Genomic DNA, 17,840 nt, shown 5'->3' with positions numbered 1-17,840 from the left:
AAAACTTAATTCTAATTACAATAACAAAACCCATCACCATTCATCAAACTTATCAAACAGTCAAAAATCCACCACTAAGTTATTATTCTAACACAACAATGAAAACTATGTCAACAGTTCCAACACAAACAGATGAATGTCCATTCTGTGATTGAAGAGGGATCATCTGGTCAGTGTTTTCATCTGGTTAGTGTGTGGTGAGCTGGTCAGCATGTGAAAGCTGAGCTGTGATCACACTCTGCCCCTGGTGCAGGTCAGGGCAGACACCTTGATGGTCAGTAGCAAAGACCCAGGCATGTCTCACCTGAAGCCTGAAATGAGGAAAAGGTGATTCACAATAACTGGATTGGTTTGATCTTTTCTTTCTCTTTTTCCAATTTCGCTCTCCTACAATAGGAACAGCATCAGGCACAGGCACAGGCACAGGAACAGCCTGAGCCTCTCTCATTTGGATATCATCATTGCAAGTTTTCAGCTCTTCCCTTAGAACAAGGGAATAGAGCTCAGAAACATCTGCCCCAGCGCTCCCTCCTCCCATGCCCACTGCAGGAATGAAACCAGCCCCCGCTGCTCCCCCTTTGAAGTGAGGACAAAGCCATCGTTGCTGTCAGCACAGGGTGGGAGCGGCAAAGCAGCTGGAAATGCCGATGGGAGGGGTCCGTTCGTGGGGTCCAGCGCTGGGCTCAGCACCGCTCCCGGGTGAACGAATGGAGAAACTGAGGGAAGAAGAGAAGGCAGCCCCACCTCTGCTGAGGCAGAGGACAGCCCAGACCCTGCTCGGGCGGGCAGGTCGGTCTCCAGCATCGGAGAGGAGGGAGGCGCCGGCAGCAGCTCCTTCTCTGGGGTGGCTGGTGCCGACGGCTCCTCTCAGCAGGCGGGTCACGGTCAGACGGCACCGGGGACGGACGGGCCAGCACCACCCGCACCTTTTCAGGGGGAGGCTCTGCCCCGGCAGGCGGATCGAGCGGCGGCACCGGCACGGTGGAGGGGCCGGCTGACGGCACCTCCTTCTCGGCAGCGAGCGGCCCCACAAGGGCGGGGGCCGCCCCCCCAGGCAGCGCTGGCTGCACGGGGGCTGCTCCAGCCGGGGCCGCTCCGAGCCGTCAGCGCGGGGGGCGAGTCTGGCTCCGGGGGGTTCCCGGGATAGCAGTCAGATTCGTCCTTGTTTTGTTCTGAACCTGCCTCGCTCCCCTAAGAGCCTACCTTGTCCTCCTTCAATTTTCCATTAATGATCCCCCAAGTGTTAATTGGAGGGAGAATTGAAGCATCGCCTTCCCATATGACTTCATACAATCGGTATCCTGGCTCTCTCCAAGCTTTCTCAGAGAAAGCCACTCCTTCATCCTCAAAAAAACCACTTTCTCTTGCCCACACTAACAAGTCAACCAAGTTCTTGTCCGGAATTGGGGTATCCAAGCTTTCAAGGACATCCCTCCACAGCGAGAGTATAGTTTGCTCTTGCTTAGACAGACGATTCCCCATTATTTCAGAATTTCCCACCTAGCCGCTCTGCTGGGAGGGAGGGGGAAACACAGTACCTCTGTCGACGGGGAGAAAACAGTCGAGTCGCAGCTCGCAGCTCTCGCTGTGCGGGCTCCCGGCACTCGGCTCCGCGGGGCTGCGGGATTTCGCCGCCGCTCCGAACCGAGCCAAGGGGCTCCTGAGCTACAATCTCATATTACCTCTCTCGGTGGGAGAGGAGAAAAGCCAATGATTTCTGCGGGTTTCCCGTCCTGCCGTAGTCAGGGTGTCTCCGCGATGTCCCAGATGGCTCTCGACTCCGGCTGCGATCCCGGCTCTGGTCCTGGCCCCAAGTTCGCAGCCCTGGTTTTCTGGGTTTCAGTCTGCTCGGTGCAGCTCTGGCTACAAACCCCAGCACGGGCCGCACCCCGGTTAGGACAGGCCTCCAGGGTCCGTCCCGGTTTTTGCAGGCTGTCAGCTCCGAGTTTTCCCGGTGCTGTTCATTGGTCAGAGATCGCTGAGGGCGATCCCGATCCACTCGAGTAACGATCTCTTGGTGGAGCCTCCATATATTGCCGGGGAGAAAGATATGGAGTGGCGAAAAAACAGCAACAAGACACTTTCTTGCTTGGTGCAGGAAAAGAGCAAGAAAGAGCAATTTATTGAAAAAAGTAATTGCCTAAAATAAGACAGTTTGTGGAAAACAAAATGCAGACAGATCATTGGTCAGAGAAAGAGACACCTATCTCCTCCCTGACTTTCTCATGGACCTTGCAGATATTTATCTCTGTTATGATTCCTTGTCTTCTGTTTACGAACGAGAAAAAGTCTCCAGCCTGGGAAAAATCCTGGCTGGAGCTGGGAAAGTTTCATGGCCTGAGAAAAATACTTAGAACTTGAAAAAAAAGGCCTAGTTAAAATGTGCCTGGGCCTTCAACAGTGTCCACAGGGAGAAAATCTGACTTGGGGATGTGAGTGCTTGAGAGCTGTAACTGCTTGGGGCTGCAACAGTGTATACGGCTGCGCTGTGAGAACAATCAATGACTTCAATGACTTCGTAACTTAAACTCTGATTTCAACTCCGACTTCAACTATGTTTTTTTTTCTTGCTCAGGCTTTGGCTTCCAGCTTGGATTGCCTTGGAACTGAGCAGTAACTGCAGTACCAGGAGGGGTCCCGTTGGTGGCTCAGGAGCAGCTCTGTTGTCCATCAGCAATGTGCCCGCTCCTCCTGCACGCTGCCGCTCCTTCCCTTGCAGTGCCAGCAGGAGCTGCTCCCTGCCGCCGGCAGCTCCTCTGCCTGCAGTCCCTCCCAGGGCTGCCAGGACAAGCTCCCTCTTGCCTTGAGCCCAATGCCTGCCTGCACCTTGAACTGGCTTTACCAGGTCTCTTTTTCAAATGTTTGACTCCCAGACTTCAGCCCCAGCCCATTGGTTATTTCCAACACAAAGTAGATTTACACCATGAACCATTTCGGTTTTACCTAAGAGGTGAATCATTAACATTGTGCTGCTTTCTTGCACCCAGTGTCCTCTTAAGACCAAGAACAGTTCCTAGAGCTTAGTTTGTGGCTATTCCTACACCATTTTATTCCTCACTAAAGAAAATCTATCATATTCCTTACTAAGTTGAGGCTGCATCTTAGTGCTCATATGTGTGACAAGAGAATAAATGTCATAATCCCATTACATTTTTTCCTCTCCCCAGCCAGAGTGCTGCCTGAGGGGGTTCTAGATATAGACCACAACTCACAGACAAATAACCTCAGACAGGTTTTATTACCCACAAATTGACAGACCTGTGAGGAATTGGGTGCCACAGCCTGTCATACACTCACCAATGCTTAATGATCACTGAAGATATTGGGAAAACATTGATGTGGTCACTCATCATGGAAATGAGAAGGGCCCCAAAGCCAATTGCAGTTTCAAAGGGAAATTTATTACAGACTGTTACAACTGCAATGCATTTATACAATCACCAATTTCAAGTCAATGATGGGTACAGAATGGTACAACTCTGCTGACTCTACAGATAAAGATTGAAATATCCATTTGCTTTGCAGGGAGTTCTTAGGAAATGTGTGCCTCTGCTGCCATCCCAAATCTGCGCTTTCCTTGCCAGCACACAGGGCATGTGCTGGGCATGGCTGGAGATTTTCATGGCCAAAATCCCCCAGCATCATCACCTTTACATCTGCTCATTGCTTTGGATAGCACAAATCACACAACACGCATCTCAGCTGGCAAATGCCATTTCTTGCAGATTGTTACAGCTGCACTGCTGATCAACACATACACAAGAATCGATTTCAGTTGAAAAATGTCATTTATTACAAATTGCTACACCCGCACTGAAAATACAGAACTATACAGATCTCAGTTAGTGTTGAAAAAGAGATTTATTACATTACTAAAAGAATGCTACGCAAAAATATCCAAATCTCAAATTCAGTTAGCAAAAACTTAATTTATTGCCAACTCTACAACTCACTATACACCAAGATCACTTAGGTGTTTAACAACTTAATTTATTACATACAAGCTTATAGCCCATGTAGAAACACGAAAATATGTGTTTCCTCTCTAAATAGCCCTACACTAAGAACTCAACTGATAATGTTATACAACTACAGTTTATTTAAAATTATTTACATATGTATGCACATATATAAAAATATATATAAAACTATAACAATCTACTGGTCCACATATAGATTAAACATCACATATTACATACTATATATAAATAGATATATAAACCAAACCCATCAATATACAAATAGCACTCTACCAATCTAAATACCCATGCAACTACATCAATGCAAATAACAGCTATACATCTCCACATAAATGAAAATACATATGCATATAAATATATCAATATACAAAGAAAAACATAAAAATAGAACATATATACCTATGAAAATACAAATACATCCATTTAAAAGTCATATACAGATAACTGCATCAATACAAATAGTTTATCTACACAAATGAAAACCCAGGATATAGAACTGAAGTCAGATATAACACACACATGTATTTACACAAGTGACATTATTAGATATATATATACACATATATGGAAGTACACACATATATGTATATATATATATACATATATACATAGCACATCTAAAAATATAATAGAAATATGGAAATATTTCTATACAAATAGCAAATCACATAAGAAAATATCCAGATAATTATCCCTCTCTATGTGAAAGTTCATGTATCTTTAAACAGAACTCAAAGCAGAAAATTGGATTCCAGCATCCCCATCTTCAAATCCTTTCCCTCGGTCCCTTCGTCCCGTGCAGAGCAGTTCTTCTGGACAGGGACAGCAGATGGGACATCTGGGAAGCAAAGAGAACACTGAGTCAGGAGCAGGGCCTTTCCCTTGGCAGCACCTGCACTTCCATCAGGGAAGAGAAAATCTCAGAGCCCCTCCAGGATTGCTGGAAAGCAGCAGCAGGCCGAGGGGCCAGGGTGTGGTGAGCGCAGCGCGGCGGGACTGTCCCGCAGCCCCGGCACAGCCAGCACAGCTCCCGGGCCCTGCCGGCACAGCTGCCTTGCCCCAGGACAGCCCCTGTGCCGGCCGGGGCAGCTGCGCCGAGCAGCCCCAGCACGGGCAGGGCCGCTCCTGCCCCTGTGCCGGGCACTGCCCACGGCCACAGCCCACGGCACCCTCACCCCACCCTGCCCCACCGGCCCTGGGGCCTCACCAGCCTCTGTGCCAGCAGCAGCTCCCTGCTCACTGCTCTTGCTCGGGGCCTTTGGCTTCTCCCTGCTGGCTCCTGTACTCCTCCTGCTGTCTGCAATGTCTTCACTGCAGCTGTGGCAAAAACAGAGCCTCAGGAATTGTTTCCAAGGTCTGGCAGAGCTGCAGTCCCGGACCCCTCTGTGCTCCCTGCTGGCCCCTCCATCCCCTCAGCCCTGCCATGCTCTCGGCAAACCCTGAGTCCCCTTCAGTTTCTTCAGACCCCCACAGTCCTCTCACCCCCCTCAGTCCCTTCTGACCCATCCCATCCCCTTAGACCCATCACCCCCTCAGCCTGTGCCACTTCCCTGTCACCTCAGTGCCACCATTGCCCTCTGCTGCCCCACACCCTCAGCCCCAGCAGCACCTCAAGGTCACCGTCCCTTCAGTGTCAGCGCCTCCTCAGCCCCTCAGTCTCACCGTCCCTCAGCAGCTCCTCAGGGGACTCTGCCTGGGGCCACCGGCAGCTGCCACCGCTCCAGGGACACCCGGGGATGGAACTGCTGCTCCGCCCGGCCCGGCCCCAGCTCGGACCAGCACAGGAAGAGGGGACAGAGGGGCACAGGGGACAAACAAGAGATGGAAAAGGAATCAGAGAGGGGAAACACCTTAAAATGCAGCCTAGGCCTATACAGCTCAATCTGTGGATCTAAACTTCCATATACCTCTAACTAAAGAAATATGCACGTTTACAAATACAATACGAATATAAATACAAATATATGAATATAAATATTTAAAATTAATGTTTAATTAATTAATAATTATTAAAATTTCTTGCCAATAATTAAAAATACTAACATATAAATATATATTATTATTACCATATATATACAAAAATGTAAATCTGAAAATCTATAAAAATAACTACATGGATATAAAAATCTAACTATAGAAGTCTCTAAATGTATCTATAAACAGAGGGGTTCCACCTGCCCGATGGTCACAGGCTCTCCCCCGGTTTCTCCCTGGCACGCAGGGCAGCCCTCCTGGCAAGGTAGATCAGATGGATATCTGGGAAGCAAAGGGAACACCCAGTCAATATTGGCCTCCGTCCATCTTTCCCTTTGGAAGTTACTGTCCTTCTGTCAAAGATTGTAAGAGATGGCCTGGAAGGCAGACTCTCAATTGGGAATTTCAGGCCTGCTCTTTAAAGAGCTGGAATCCTTCCAAGTTTTCAAAACTTTTCAGCTTCTGAAGTTTCCCAATAAACTCACAGCACTCGCAGTGCAAATGGCTCCCATGAGAGCTTGAAACACACAGTCCCAGCTCCCACAAAGAAGCCCAGCCTTGTTCTTTCTCTGTGCTGACAGAGAGACCTCAGTCCTCACTGAAATGGCTGAAACTGAAGGGTGCTGTGAGCTGAGTTATGAATCCAAATTGGGATACCCAGCTTGGTGACACAAATCCCACAAGGTCAGGTTTATTCCTGGCTCTCTTGCCACACCAGAGGACTCAGTGTCAGAGCCTCTGGAGAAGCGAGGAGGGCAGGGCTTGGGGAGATTGTCTCAGTGCAGGATTTGAATAAAGGCATGGGAAGCACCAACCCTGAAACCAAGAACTCAACTCTTCTGATCTCCCTGCCTGTCAGAGGCAGGCTCAGAGCAGCCCTCTCACATCTCTCTAAACCAATGGGGGCTCTCTCCTTACCAAGCTCCTCGGGTTCCTGGGAACTGTTCCCAGAGCTCTCAGTGTCAGGCAAACCTCCCTCTGCTGCAATGTTGTTCACAGGCTTCCCTCCTGAAGGCTCAGAGGCAACATTAATATTCCCCTTGAAAGAGAAACAGAAAGAAATAAACCCTTCTCACCAGTTACACAATACATCCGTGGCACACATACCTAATCTCTTGTTCCTAACAAGAAATCTGGGCCACAAACACCTTCAAAATTCAGATTTGACTCCTCCAACATGGTCCAAAAGCTGTCAAAGCTGACAATGCTGAATGTGGGGGTGACACTGAACACATGGATGCCTGCTAAGGAAGGAGTCCTGCCAGTTCCTGGATCAGGGAGGTGCTCTTCCCTCCACAGCCCTGTGCAGAACAGTCTCATCCAGGCTGCAGCTTTGCAGAGACTGCATGGGAACACACATCTCTTCCCATACAGATGCCCAACAGCAAGGTGATTGAGCTCTGGAACATGGAGAGCAAGACTGGGCATTTTGCCCAGCTAAGGATTTCCCAGATAGAAACTGGACTGCAGGCACCATGTTACTGAGAGGACAAGAAAGCTGCAGCTCCAGCCCATCCCCAAACATGGCTCTGGGAGCACCTGCACACACGGCAGGGCTCACACAGCAGCAGCAGCTGCAGCCCAGCCCTTGCTTTGCCTTGGCCTTCCAACACAAAAGAGGCAGAGCCCACATCTGCTGCTGCAACAGAGGCACCTCTCACATGCCTCTCCTTGCATGGCACACTTTGCCTTCAGTGCCATTCTCCAAACACTCTTCTCTTCTTTCCCATCAAACAAAGACTGGTAGAATGCACAAAGCTTTCACTTCCTCATCACAAATGGCCCCACAGGAGGAATTCTTCCCAGGAAAAGGAGCACTCAAACTTGGCCAACACAGGCTCACACCTCTCATCCTCACTCAGGGGAGTGATTTTCTCATTCCTCTTCTTTTAGAAACCTTATTTTACCAAGAAAATCCTTCCCTGTCCATTCACAACTGAATTCAAGAAGCCTTTGCTTCTCAGCCAAGTAACAACTTGCAAAAGCTCTCAGTCAGCCCCTTTCATCCCTGTTCAGCAGAGTTACCTGAGCAGAGGGAGACCTTTCAGGCGGGGAGGATGAAAGCATCTCCTCCAGTGTCTCAAGCACCATGTCCAGATCCAGGGGGGGCAATTCCTCTTCCCCAGGAGTATCCCAGAGCCACCTGGGGGCTCTCCATGGTGCATAACCAGCATAGCCAGCTGGAGCACTGGGGGCTGAAGTGCCTGGAGTGGCTGCAAGAGTTCAAACACATTGGTCAGGCTCCAGAATGTGGCTTTGGGACATGGAGCTCTATGCTGCCTTGGATCAAACATCACAGGAAGCACACAGCAACCTCAATTCCAGAAATGTACTCAAACTTCCCAGGGAAATGGGAGAGTGTATGTATGTAAGTATGTATGAATTATGTGTATGTATATTAAAGGATGGATTCTAAAATTGATCTACGCATACACAAAAGCACTTTATAATCACTGCCTTTTCTATCTCCCCATCAGCTTTTGGAGTCGGTGGCTTTGCAGTTTCTCATAATAACAGACCACAGAAAGCGGATTCACCCAGGAAGAGCCCACACCAACAGACACACATCCTAAACTTAAACTGTGAGTTTCTTCTAAAAAGTATCCTTGTGGGTGAGGCTGAATTTTATAGCTGCAGCTGCTCCAGGGATGCACAGAGCTCATAGAATTTTAATAACATTATTTGAAGGAGAGACAATCTGCAAACTCTCAATATCCCATCAGGGTCCTAGTTTGACTTCATTCCAAAAAAGAGTTTACCTGACACTGACCAGTTGCGGACAAAGGTTATTTGCCTTGCCCTTGCACCCCTACAGAGAGGCTGTCTGGAAAATGCAAAGAACCAACTCCAAAACGGCAGCAAGGACAGAAAAAGCAGATTGAGATTAATTTTGTTGTCATGGTTGTATTTCCTAGCACACTTGACATTTCTACCTGACTTGCACTTGAGATCAACCCATGACAGAGCACAGCAGGAAAATATTTCAGTCAATTTTCATGATTGTTCTGAAAAGCAAGGATAGAAACTCTTCCCCTACCTGATGGCGAGTAGGATGGCAAGTGCTGCTCAGGAAATGTGCAGCTGCTGCTCTCTGGAACTGTCACCAAAGTGCTTTGGTGGTTCACGGGACCTTGTGGAATGACAGGCTCAGGCTGGAATTGAAATGTGTCTGTGCCTGGCTCCACTGATGAAGCCCCAAGAGGTCCAGATGTGACAAACTCTTCCTCAGGATGTTCTGGGGAAGCCTCACACACTTGAGCAGCTGCACTCATCCTGGAGGGGCCTGGAGGCACCTCTGAATCCCCAGGTGAGGCAGCACTGTTGGCTGGGCTGTGCTGCTCTGAAGATTTGCAGCTGCTGCCCTCTCGAAGGGCCCTGCAGGCAGCTTCAGGGTCGATGCGAACCAGCGGAATGGTGAGCTTGCGCAGATTGAATTTGCGGATGAGCTCCCTTGATGGTTCCACTGGTGAAGCCCCAGAAAGTCCAGAGGAGGCACAGACTTTCTTGGCAGCTGGTGGGGAAGCCTCAGACTCCTGAGCAGCTGCACATCCCCTGGAAGGGCCTGGATGCAGCTCTGAATCCTCCCGTGAGGCAGCAGCAGCAGCAGCAGTGAGGTTGTGGCCTGAGGGAGCTGTGCAGCAGTGAGGGAAGAAGAAAGGAAGCAAAGGGAAGGCTGGGTCACTATTGGGCTTTGCATGGCCTTTGGCAGCAACTGCACTTCTGCCAGGGAAGATAAAAGCTCCCATTCTCCCAAGCAGAGTGAGAAAGAAATAATGGAAGAAAAAAACACATTCTAGGGCTATTCCACACCCAGTTCCCTGCCTGCGTAACTCTCCGCTGTTGGTTCAACTGTCTTGGGAAACTGTCTTGCTGCCATTCCTTGGCAGGAAGCAACTGCCAGAAACCCAACTGCCAGGTCTTATCTCCTCCGCTCCAAAGGGAATAAAAACTTTAGAATCACAGCCTTTCCTATCTCCCCATCAGCTTTTGGATTCAGCTGCTTAGGTTTCTCATCACAAATGGCCACAGGAAGTGGATTCACCCAGGGAGAGCCCAGATCTTCAGCCACACACGGTGAAATCAAACTGTGAGTTTATTAAAAAAAGCAACCTTGTGAGTGAGGCCGAATTCTGCAGCTGGAGCTGTTCTGGGAACCCAGCTGAGATTTCAATGGCACAGCTTGATTTTCAGGGCAGACAGTCTTAAACAGCTGCTGCATCCTATCCCCATCCTTGTTTGGATTCACTCAAAGAAAGAGGGGAGTTCAGCCAACACTGACCACTTGTCAGGCAATAATTTTCACTTCACCCTTCTACCTTTAAAGACAGCCTGTCTGGAAAATGCCCAGAACATCCTCCAAATCTGCAGCAAGAACAACAATAACAGACAGAGAATCAGTTTTCATGGTCTCTGTTCCTAGGATACTTGGCACTTTCTACCTGATTCTCACTTCATATCTAACCATGACAGGGCACTGCAGGAAGATACTTCAAAGGGTCACTAAACAGGATCTGTTTGGAAAGCAAGGGTAGAAACTCTTTCCATACCTGATGGGTCATTGGCTGGGCTGTGCTGCTCTGAAGATTTGCAGCTGCTGCCCTCTCGAAGGGCCCTGCAGGCAGCTTCAGGGTCGATGCGAACCAGCGGAATGGTGAGCTTGCGCAGATTGAATTTGCGGATGAGCTCCCTTGATGGTTCCACTGGTGAAGCCCCAAAAAGTCCAGAGGAGGCACAGACTTTCTTGGCAGCTGGTGGGGAAGCCTCAGACTCCTGAGCACCTGCACGTCCCCTGGAAGGGGCTGGACGCAGCTCTGAATCCTCCCGTGAGGCAGCAGCAGCAGCAGCAGCAGCAGCAGCAGCAGCAGCAGCAGCAGCAGTGAGGTTCTGGCCTGAGGGAGCTGTGCAGCAGTGAGGGAAGAAGAAAGGAAGCAAAGGGAAGGCTGGGTCACTATTGGGCTTTGTGTGTGTTTCCCTTGCAAGCAACTGTCCCTCTGTTAGGAAAAACAAAAGCTCCAATCCTTCAAAGGCGTACAAAGGAAAAAATCCACACATGTTCTGGGGCTTTGCAACAACCAATTCCTTGCTTGCTGAGTTCCCCCCATTTGTTCATCCATCTGGGAAAACTGTCCTGCTGCCATTCCTTGGCAGGAAGCAACTGTCAGAAACCCAGCTGCCAGGTCTTATCTCCTCCGCTCCAAAGGGAATAAAAACTTTAGAATCACAGCCTTTCCTATCTCCCCATCAGCTTTTGGATTCAGCTGCTTAGGTTTCTCATCACAAATGGCCACAGGAAGTGGATTCACCCAGGGAGAGCCCAGATCTTCAGGCACAAACACTGAAATCAAACTGTGAGATTATTTTAAAAAGCACCTTGTGAGTGAGGCCGAATTCTGCAGCTGGAGCTGTCCTGTGGACACCCAGAGCTCAATTGAACAGTACAGCTTGATTTTCAGGGCAGACAGTCTTAAACAGCTGCTGCATCCTATCCTCAACCTTGTTTGGCTTCACTCAAAGAAAGAGGGGAGTTCAGCCAACACTGACCACTTCTCAAGAAATAGTTTTTACTTCGCCCTTCTACCTTTACAGACAGCCTGTCTGGAAAATGCCCAGAACGTCCTCCAAATCTGCAGCAAGAACAATAATAACAGACTGAGAATCAGTTTTCATGGTCCCTGTTCCTAGGATACTTGGCACTTTCTACCTGATTCTCACTTCATATCTAACCATGACAGGGCACTGCAGGAAGATACTTCAAAGGGTCACTAAACAGGATCTGTTTGGAAAGCAAGGGTAGAAACTCTTTCCATACCTGATGGGTCATTGGCTGGGCTGTGCTGCTCTGAAGATTTGCAGCTGCTGCCCTCTCGAAGGGCCCTGCAGGCAGCTTCAGGGTCGATGCGAACCAGCGGAATGGTGAGCTTGCGCAGATTGAATTTGCGGATGAGCTCCCTTGATGGCTCCACTGGTGAAGCCCCAAAAAGTCCAGAGGAGGCACAGACTTTCTTGGCAGCTGGTGGGGAAGCCTCAGACTCCTGAGCACCTGCACATCCCCTGGAAGGGGCTGGATGCAGCTCTGAATCCTCCCGTGAGGCAGCAGCAGCACCAGCAGCAGCAGTGAGGTTGTGGCCTGAGGGAGCTGTGCAGCAGTGAGGGAAGAAGAAAGGAAGCAAAGGGAAGGCTGGGTCACTATTGGCTTTGCAAGGCCTTCGGCAGCAACCTTATTTCGGCCAGGGAAGATAAAATCTCCCATCCTCCCAAGCAGAGTGAGAAAGAAGTAATGAAAGAAAAAAAAATAAATTTCTGGGGCCATTCAACACAGTTCCTTGCCTGCTTCACTCTCCCCTGTTGGTTCAACTGTCTTGGGAAACTGTCCTACTGCCATTCCTTGGCAGGAAGCAACTGCCAGAAACCCAACTGCCAGGTCTCTTCCCTTCTATTCCAAAGGACCAGGAGGCTCCCTCCCGCTGGGTCTGACCACGACCGAGCCCTCGGCTCACACGGACTCACGGAGAGCTCCCCGAGCATCCCAGGGCCAGGCACGGAGCAGCACCAGCCCCGACGCCGCTCCTGCCCCTGTGCCGGCCCCTGCTCACGGCCACAGCCCACGGCACCCTTGGTGCCCGCAGCTCGCAGCCCGTCTCACCGGCTCTGGGGGGCTGCACGGCACAGCAGGCGGGCAGCGGCCGCTCCGTGTGCGGCTGCTGGAAGCGGCCGGGCTGCCGGCTGCGCACCTCCAGCCCCGCCGCCAGCCGCTGCCTGTTGGCCCTGGTCAGGCGCTGGATGCGGAGCAGCAGCTCGGGGCGGTCGCGTACGAAGTTGGCATTCGTGTAGTGGAGCCAGCCGCCGGCATCGCCCGGCACCTTGTGAAAGCCGTAGAGGTTGAGCTGGCGCACGAAGCTGCCGAAGTGCGTGGCTTGGAAGGAGTCCGGGCCCGGCCCCGCCCCTTCGCCGCCCGCTCCGTGGGCGCCGCCCGGGCTGAGCAGCTCCCGCTCCAGCAGGGAGCGGTCGATGAGCAGCCCCTGGCCCCGGCTGTCCCAGCGCACAGAGCGGACGCGGGGGCTGCTCGCCAGGCGCCACAGCTTGGCGGGGAAGGCGCTGGTGTTGAGCGCGGCAGGCAGCGGCAGCTCCGCCATGGCGCCGATCGCCGAGTGCGGCCACAACGCCCGCGGCGCGCGGCCTGAGGGGGGCGCTGCGCTCGGCCCCGCTCGCGGCCCCGCGCGGGCCGGGCTCGGCGGCACGAGCGCGGCAGAGCCGGGGCTGCAGGCCCAGCGCGGGCGGGGCGGGGCCGGGGCTGGCCGGGAGCGCGGGGCCGCTGCAAACCCTGCCCTGCTCCCATTCCCGCAGCCATCCCTGCGCCTCGGCTTGCGGCGTGACCCCAAAGCATCAAGGCCAGCACGGGAACTTTCCGAAAGGGCTCGGAACTGAGGAATCCCGTGGGAAATTCTTCCTCTCTGTCCAGTGAAAGCGAAATCACTCCGTGTTCTGCAGAGCTGAAGGGAGGAAAAAGATGTTCCATTGGGTAGCTTCAGTATTTTGATGGGGTTGCAAACAAAGTTCCCCGCTTGAAAGCAGATAAGGTCAAATGGGAGAAGAGGAAATGAAAGGGAGAATTGAAGACATTCTGTTTTTCACTTTTCCTGCCAAATGTCTGGTTCTTTCTCACTGTCTCTGCCTGTCTTCAGCAGATTTCACACATTTCTCTTTCTTTGGAGATAGAAGCAGCAACAGGAAGGGCAGCAATTTTGTCAGCATTTTCATCCAAGCTAAAGTCCTCCCACCTTGAAGGATGTTATTTTACCTAAGGGATTAATGGCTTACAGTGATAGTGAACTCACACTGCTGTCTTTATCAAGAGGTTTTGCATTCTTCTTTCCTCAGTAATACTTTCTTCTCTTTTTTTCCAAATTCAGGGCAGAGTTACAATGTGAAATCCCTCCCAGAACCACGTCTTTTCAGTGGAAACCAGCAAAGGTCATCTTGCAATGCTCTGCTTAGTGTCACTTGTTCTTTTTATTTTAAACTGTCTCTTGAACTGGAAACAGTTTCCAGAGCAGGGAAAAAATAGACCTATTTCTTCCATCCCTTTTAATTCCTTCCCCTTTTTAATGTTTTTACATGGTTTAAGCATGAGGGCTCCTGTGAGTATATTTGGTGATATGGCAGAAGCTCACCCCTCAGGCAGAGTGGATATTTCCCTTGCATCCAGCTTGTCCTGAGTTCTGGCTGATGCTGCCTCCTCTTGCCTCCTTCCAGGTCCCTCTGTGAGCAGCCCAGCCCTGTCCCTTCTCTCACTGCCCTGTGGGTGACGTGCTGACACAAGGATTGTTGGTCTCATCACATTCTGGAGCAGTCTTTTGGAGTGAGTGTTTCCAAGATGCCCTGTCACCTTTTACTCTGTGTGCTGGCTTTCTCAGGAAAACTGAAATCCACTGCCTAGAAAATCTCTTCCCATTTCATCTTAAACAGCTTAAACCAGAACCTAAATTAGGATTGCTCTGCCTCAGTGTGATGGTGTTTTCCTTTCTTTAGAGACAGTGTAAGAAACCTCACAGAAATTATCCTAGCAACTGAATTACAACAAAATTTGTAATGAATAGTCCAAAAGGAGAAGACAGGAGCTGAGAAAAGAAGGGACATCTTTCTCCATGTTTCCTGACCCTTATTTGCCTCATGTGTGTCTACATGCTGCTTCATCAAGAAAAGCCTTTTTTTAAGGCCTCCTTTGTAAAGTCATGAGACACACAGGAATACTGGCCCTGTGTCCTACTGGAGATGAGGAAGCAGCTGGTTAAAATGAGGATTGTCCATCAAAATATTTAGTCAAACCTGTGGTATAGTTATGGTTACATTGACTTTTCCACAGCACTCTGGGGCTAAGAATGAGAAATTACTATTGGCTGTTTTTTAAGGACACTGAAACTTAAAAAGAAACATCTTTCTCTTGTATCATGACTTTTCCCCAACTTTCTACGTTACTTGTAATATTAGTATCAGTTGGAAACACCACAAGGTAAATAATGGATATTCCATTTCAGTCTATGGGCCAACAGTTGGTTTAAAAATGAACAACAGAAAAGGGTTTTAATTTATTTTTAGGAAGGAAGATCCTTAAAATTGCAGTGCATTGTTTTAGATTAATATTTTTTTCTAAGAATGACTTCTTTCCAGTTTAAAAGGAATTTGTAAAGAGAACAAATCAATGTACAGGCCTGATCACTTGAAGTACTATTGTTTCATATCTTTCTTTTTCCCTACATGGCATTGTAAATTTTGAATCACAATTGTTACCATTTGAAAATGCAATTCCGTTGTTTTTCTGCTGCTGAATACTTAGCAGTTATAAGTGAAAGAACAGACAGTTTTGAAAGTGAAATATGCTTTATGGGAATATATTTTTTTAACTAGTCTCCTGGTATTACAGGCTACAAGGGCAATATTGAACCAGTCTATACTCCTTTATTTTTGATAAGCATTTTGAAAGTATTCATCTTTTCAGTATATCTGTGATACATTGGTGTGTGTTTCAGCTGAAACTCCCCTGTGTGCCCTGCTGCTAGCAGGTAAGATCTCCTTGCAGTGTAGGAAGACACAATTTTCCCTTTCTGATTTGCACACTGCTGTGTCACTGCCTTTGTTGCCATTTGATATAATAAATCGTATTAAAGTAATAATAAACCTTAGTAATTGACATTAGTTGACATTAGTAGTAGTTATGCTAAGGCTTAGTAGGCCGCATGTAACCGGCAAATGAACTTTATAGCAAATTTTGTAATGCAAGCAGTATAGTTGTGAAATAATTACTTATCTTAAGGAGTGTATCCATTTATCTAAAGAATGCACCTTTTGGCAGAATCTTAAATGTCAGAGAGATTATGGTACCAGGTATCTAAAATGTGGTAAGAATCTGTTAAGATGAAGAAATCGTGTAAAGAAGCATATAAAAACCCTGTGAATTTTCTGACAAATGGGGCTCTGGCTTTGGACGCTAGTCCACAGGCTCCCGGGCCCTCAATAAAGCACCGCATAAACGACTTCGGTTGTTTGTGTATTCTTCGGATCGGGCAACAGTTTTCTGGCGACCGCGGCAGGACTCTGAAGGTGGCTGGGGCGGTTCGCGTTCTGATCCACTCCACGCCGGCACCGAGTGATTCTCGGGGAGTCATCGGTTCGTGCCCAACCCCCGCGCCTGGCGGACGACTGCAAAAGGTAAGCCCGAAGGTGCTTTATTTTTTGGTTCTGGTTTTGGGTGCCTGCTCATAAGACGAGGCGGCGATCCTCGCAGGGTTGGGCTAAGACGTCTGGTTGGTCTGGAAAGCCTAGGCGCCGGCTGTCAGACGCAGCGAAAGCTGCGCAGGTCCGGCACTTGCCCCTCGCGGTGTCGAGAAGTGGCAAGTTGGATTGGTCTGGTATTTATTCTGGTATTTATTTATTTCTGTTGTGTGAGTGTGAGTATGTGGTATGATTGATTCTGTTAAACTGTTAATATTAATTGTGGTTATTATTGTTCTGTACGTTGCTGCATATTGGTTGTTGCAATCGGTTGCCGAGTTGTTGTACAGTTGTAAGTGAAACCGGTTCAAAATGCCATTTAAAGCATTCAAATCTATGGTTCAGTACTCTAAGGGTATACCCGGAAATACACCGTTAGAATGTCTGTTGAAAAAGTAGAAAAGTAAAGGGTTTGATTATCGTAATCATTAATGGCCAAAATATGAGCGAGAGGGGCCGGCACGGCCAGAAAATGGTACTGTGAATTATGATACCCTGAACTCATTAATGCAGTATTTAAGGAAAAATGAAAAATGGGATGTGATACAGTGCTTAGATTTGTTTTATTTGCTGCGCCGCAAGAAGGAGTGGCAGACTGAATGTAAAATAATGGTATTGGAAATAAAAGAACCTGAGTGTGGGGGGGGTTGTAAAGGAAAATTTAAGTGTGTCCAGTGCTTAGCCTTAACCTCTTGACCAGAGAAAGATTTGTCTTTAATAATATCACCCGATGTGCCTGCTGCTTCGTCCCCTCCTGCTGTCTCACCCCCTCCTGCTGTCTCACCCCCTCCGGCTGTCTCACCCCTCCCCTCTGTTTCACCCCATTCCTCTCTGTGTCCGCCGTTGCCGGAGAGCAGTGAAGAGGAGAAGGAAGGAAAAGGGGGGGGGAAGAGGAGGAAGTGGCGGGAATGGCGGTAGTGCCAGGGAATGTTGGGAAAGTTGTTGTGCGTTCCCCAGCCCCTTCCCCTGTTTCTTCCCAGGGTCGGCGAGGTGCCCCGCTCACGGCTCGAACTAGACAGGAACGTAAGAATCATGGGGAACCCCGGCTTATTGCCCCCTTAAGGAAAGCTATGGGACCCCAAGGAGAAAAGGTGCTTGTAAAGGTGCCTTTCTCCCGAGGAGATCTGGTGATTCAGAGGCAATCAGCAGGTGGTTGCCGTGAAAGTCCTGGAGAAGTGGCGCGGGTAGTCAGGGTGATTGTTAAAGCTCGGAGTCCAGATTAAAATGACTTGTAGGTTTTGTTGGATGCCTTAGTGGGTTCCACCGAGGAGGAGATAGTGTTGCGGGCAGGGGGGGGGAGCGTGCTCGGAAAGTGATCGGGCTGCATTCAGTTGGGAGAGCCGTGGGTGGCTTGGTGCCGAACAATGATCCAGAATGGGATCCAAACAGTGGTGAGGGAAAAAAATCTATCAGGGAATATCAGGAATTGTTAGTAAAATTAAGACTGGAATGGCCAAAACGTTAAATTGGTCAAAATTGTATTCAGTCAGACAAGGAAACTACAAATGGGACCAAAACCAGGAAATTACTGACAAGTAAAATTTTCAGAATTACTGAAGGCACAGAACTATAAGTATCTTTTAGTGTATGTATGCACTTTTCAGGCTAGCCTGAGCC

At 49.1% G+C, this 17,840-nt stretch overlaps 1 protein-coding gene across 1 annotated transcript; it reads right to left on the bottom strand.

The window, feature by feature from the left end:
- Positions 1–5,977: 5,977 nt before the first annotated feature.
- LOC306815245 (uncharacterized protein) lies at positions 5,978–13,087 on the bottom strand (the record flags this gene model as incomplete). The annotated part of the gene is made up of 5 exons (XM_079331841.1): positions 5,978–6,236; positions 6,873–6,993; positions 7,980–8,158; positions 10,502–10,843; positions 12,598–13,087. The coding sequence occupies 5 exons, from the start codon at positions 13,085–13,087 to the stop codon at positions 6,166–6,168; spliced, it is 1,203 nt and encodes a 400-aa protein (XP_079187967.1). The 3' UTR covers positions 5,978–6,165.
- Between the last annotated feature and the right edge of the window lie 4,753 nt (positions 13,088–17,840).

The sequence above is a fragment of the Erithacus rubecula genome, assembly GCF_903797595.1.
Source record: "Erithacus rubecula genome assembly, contig: scaffold_110_arrow_ctg1, whole genome shotgun sequence".
Lineage (NCBI taxonomy): Eukaryota > Metazoa > Chordata > Aves > Passeriformes > Muscicapidae > Erithacus > Erithacus rubecula.
This window is presented reverse-complemented; position numbering and strand designations above follow the sequence as displayed.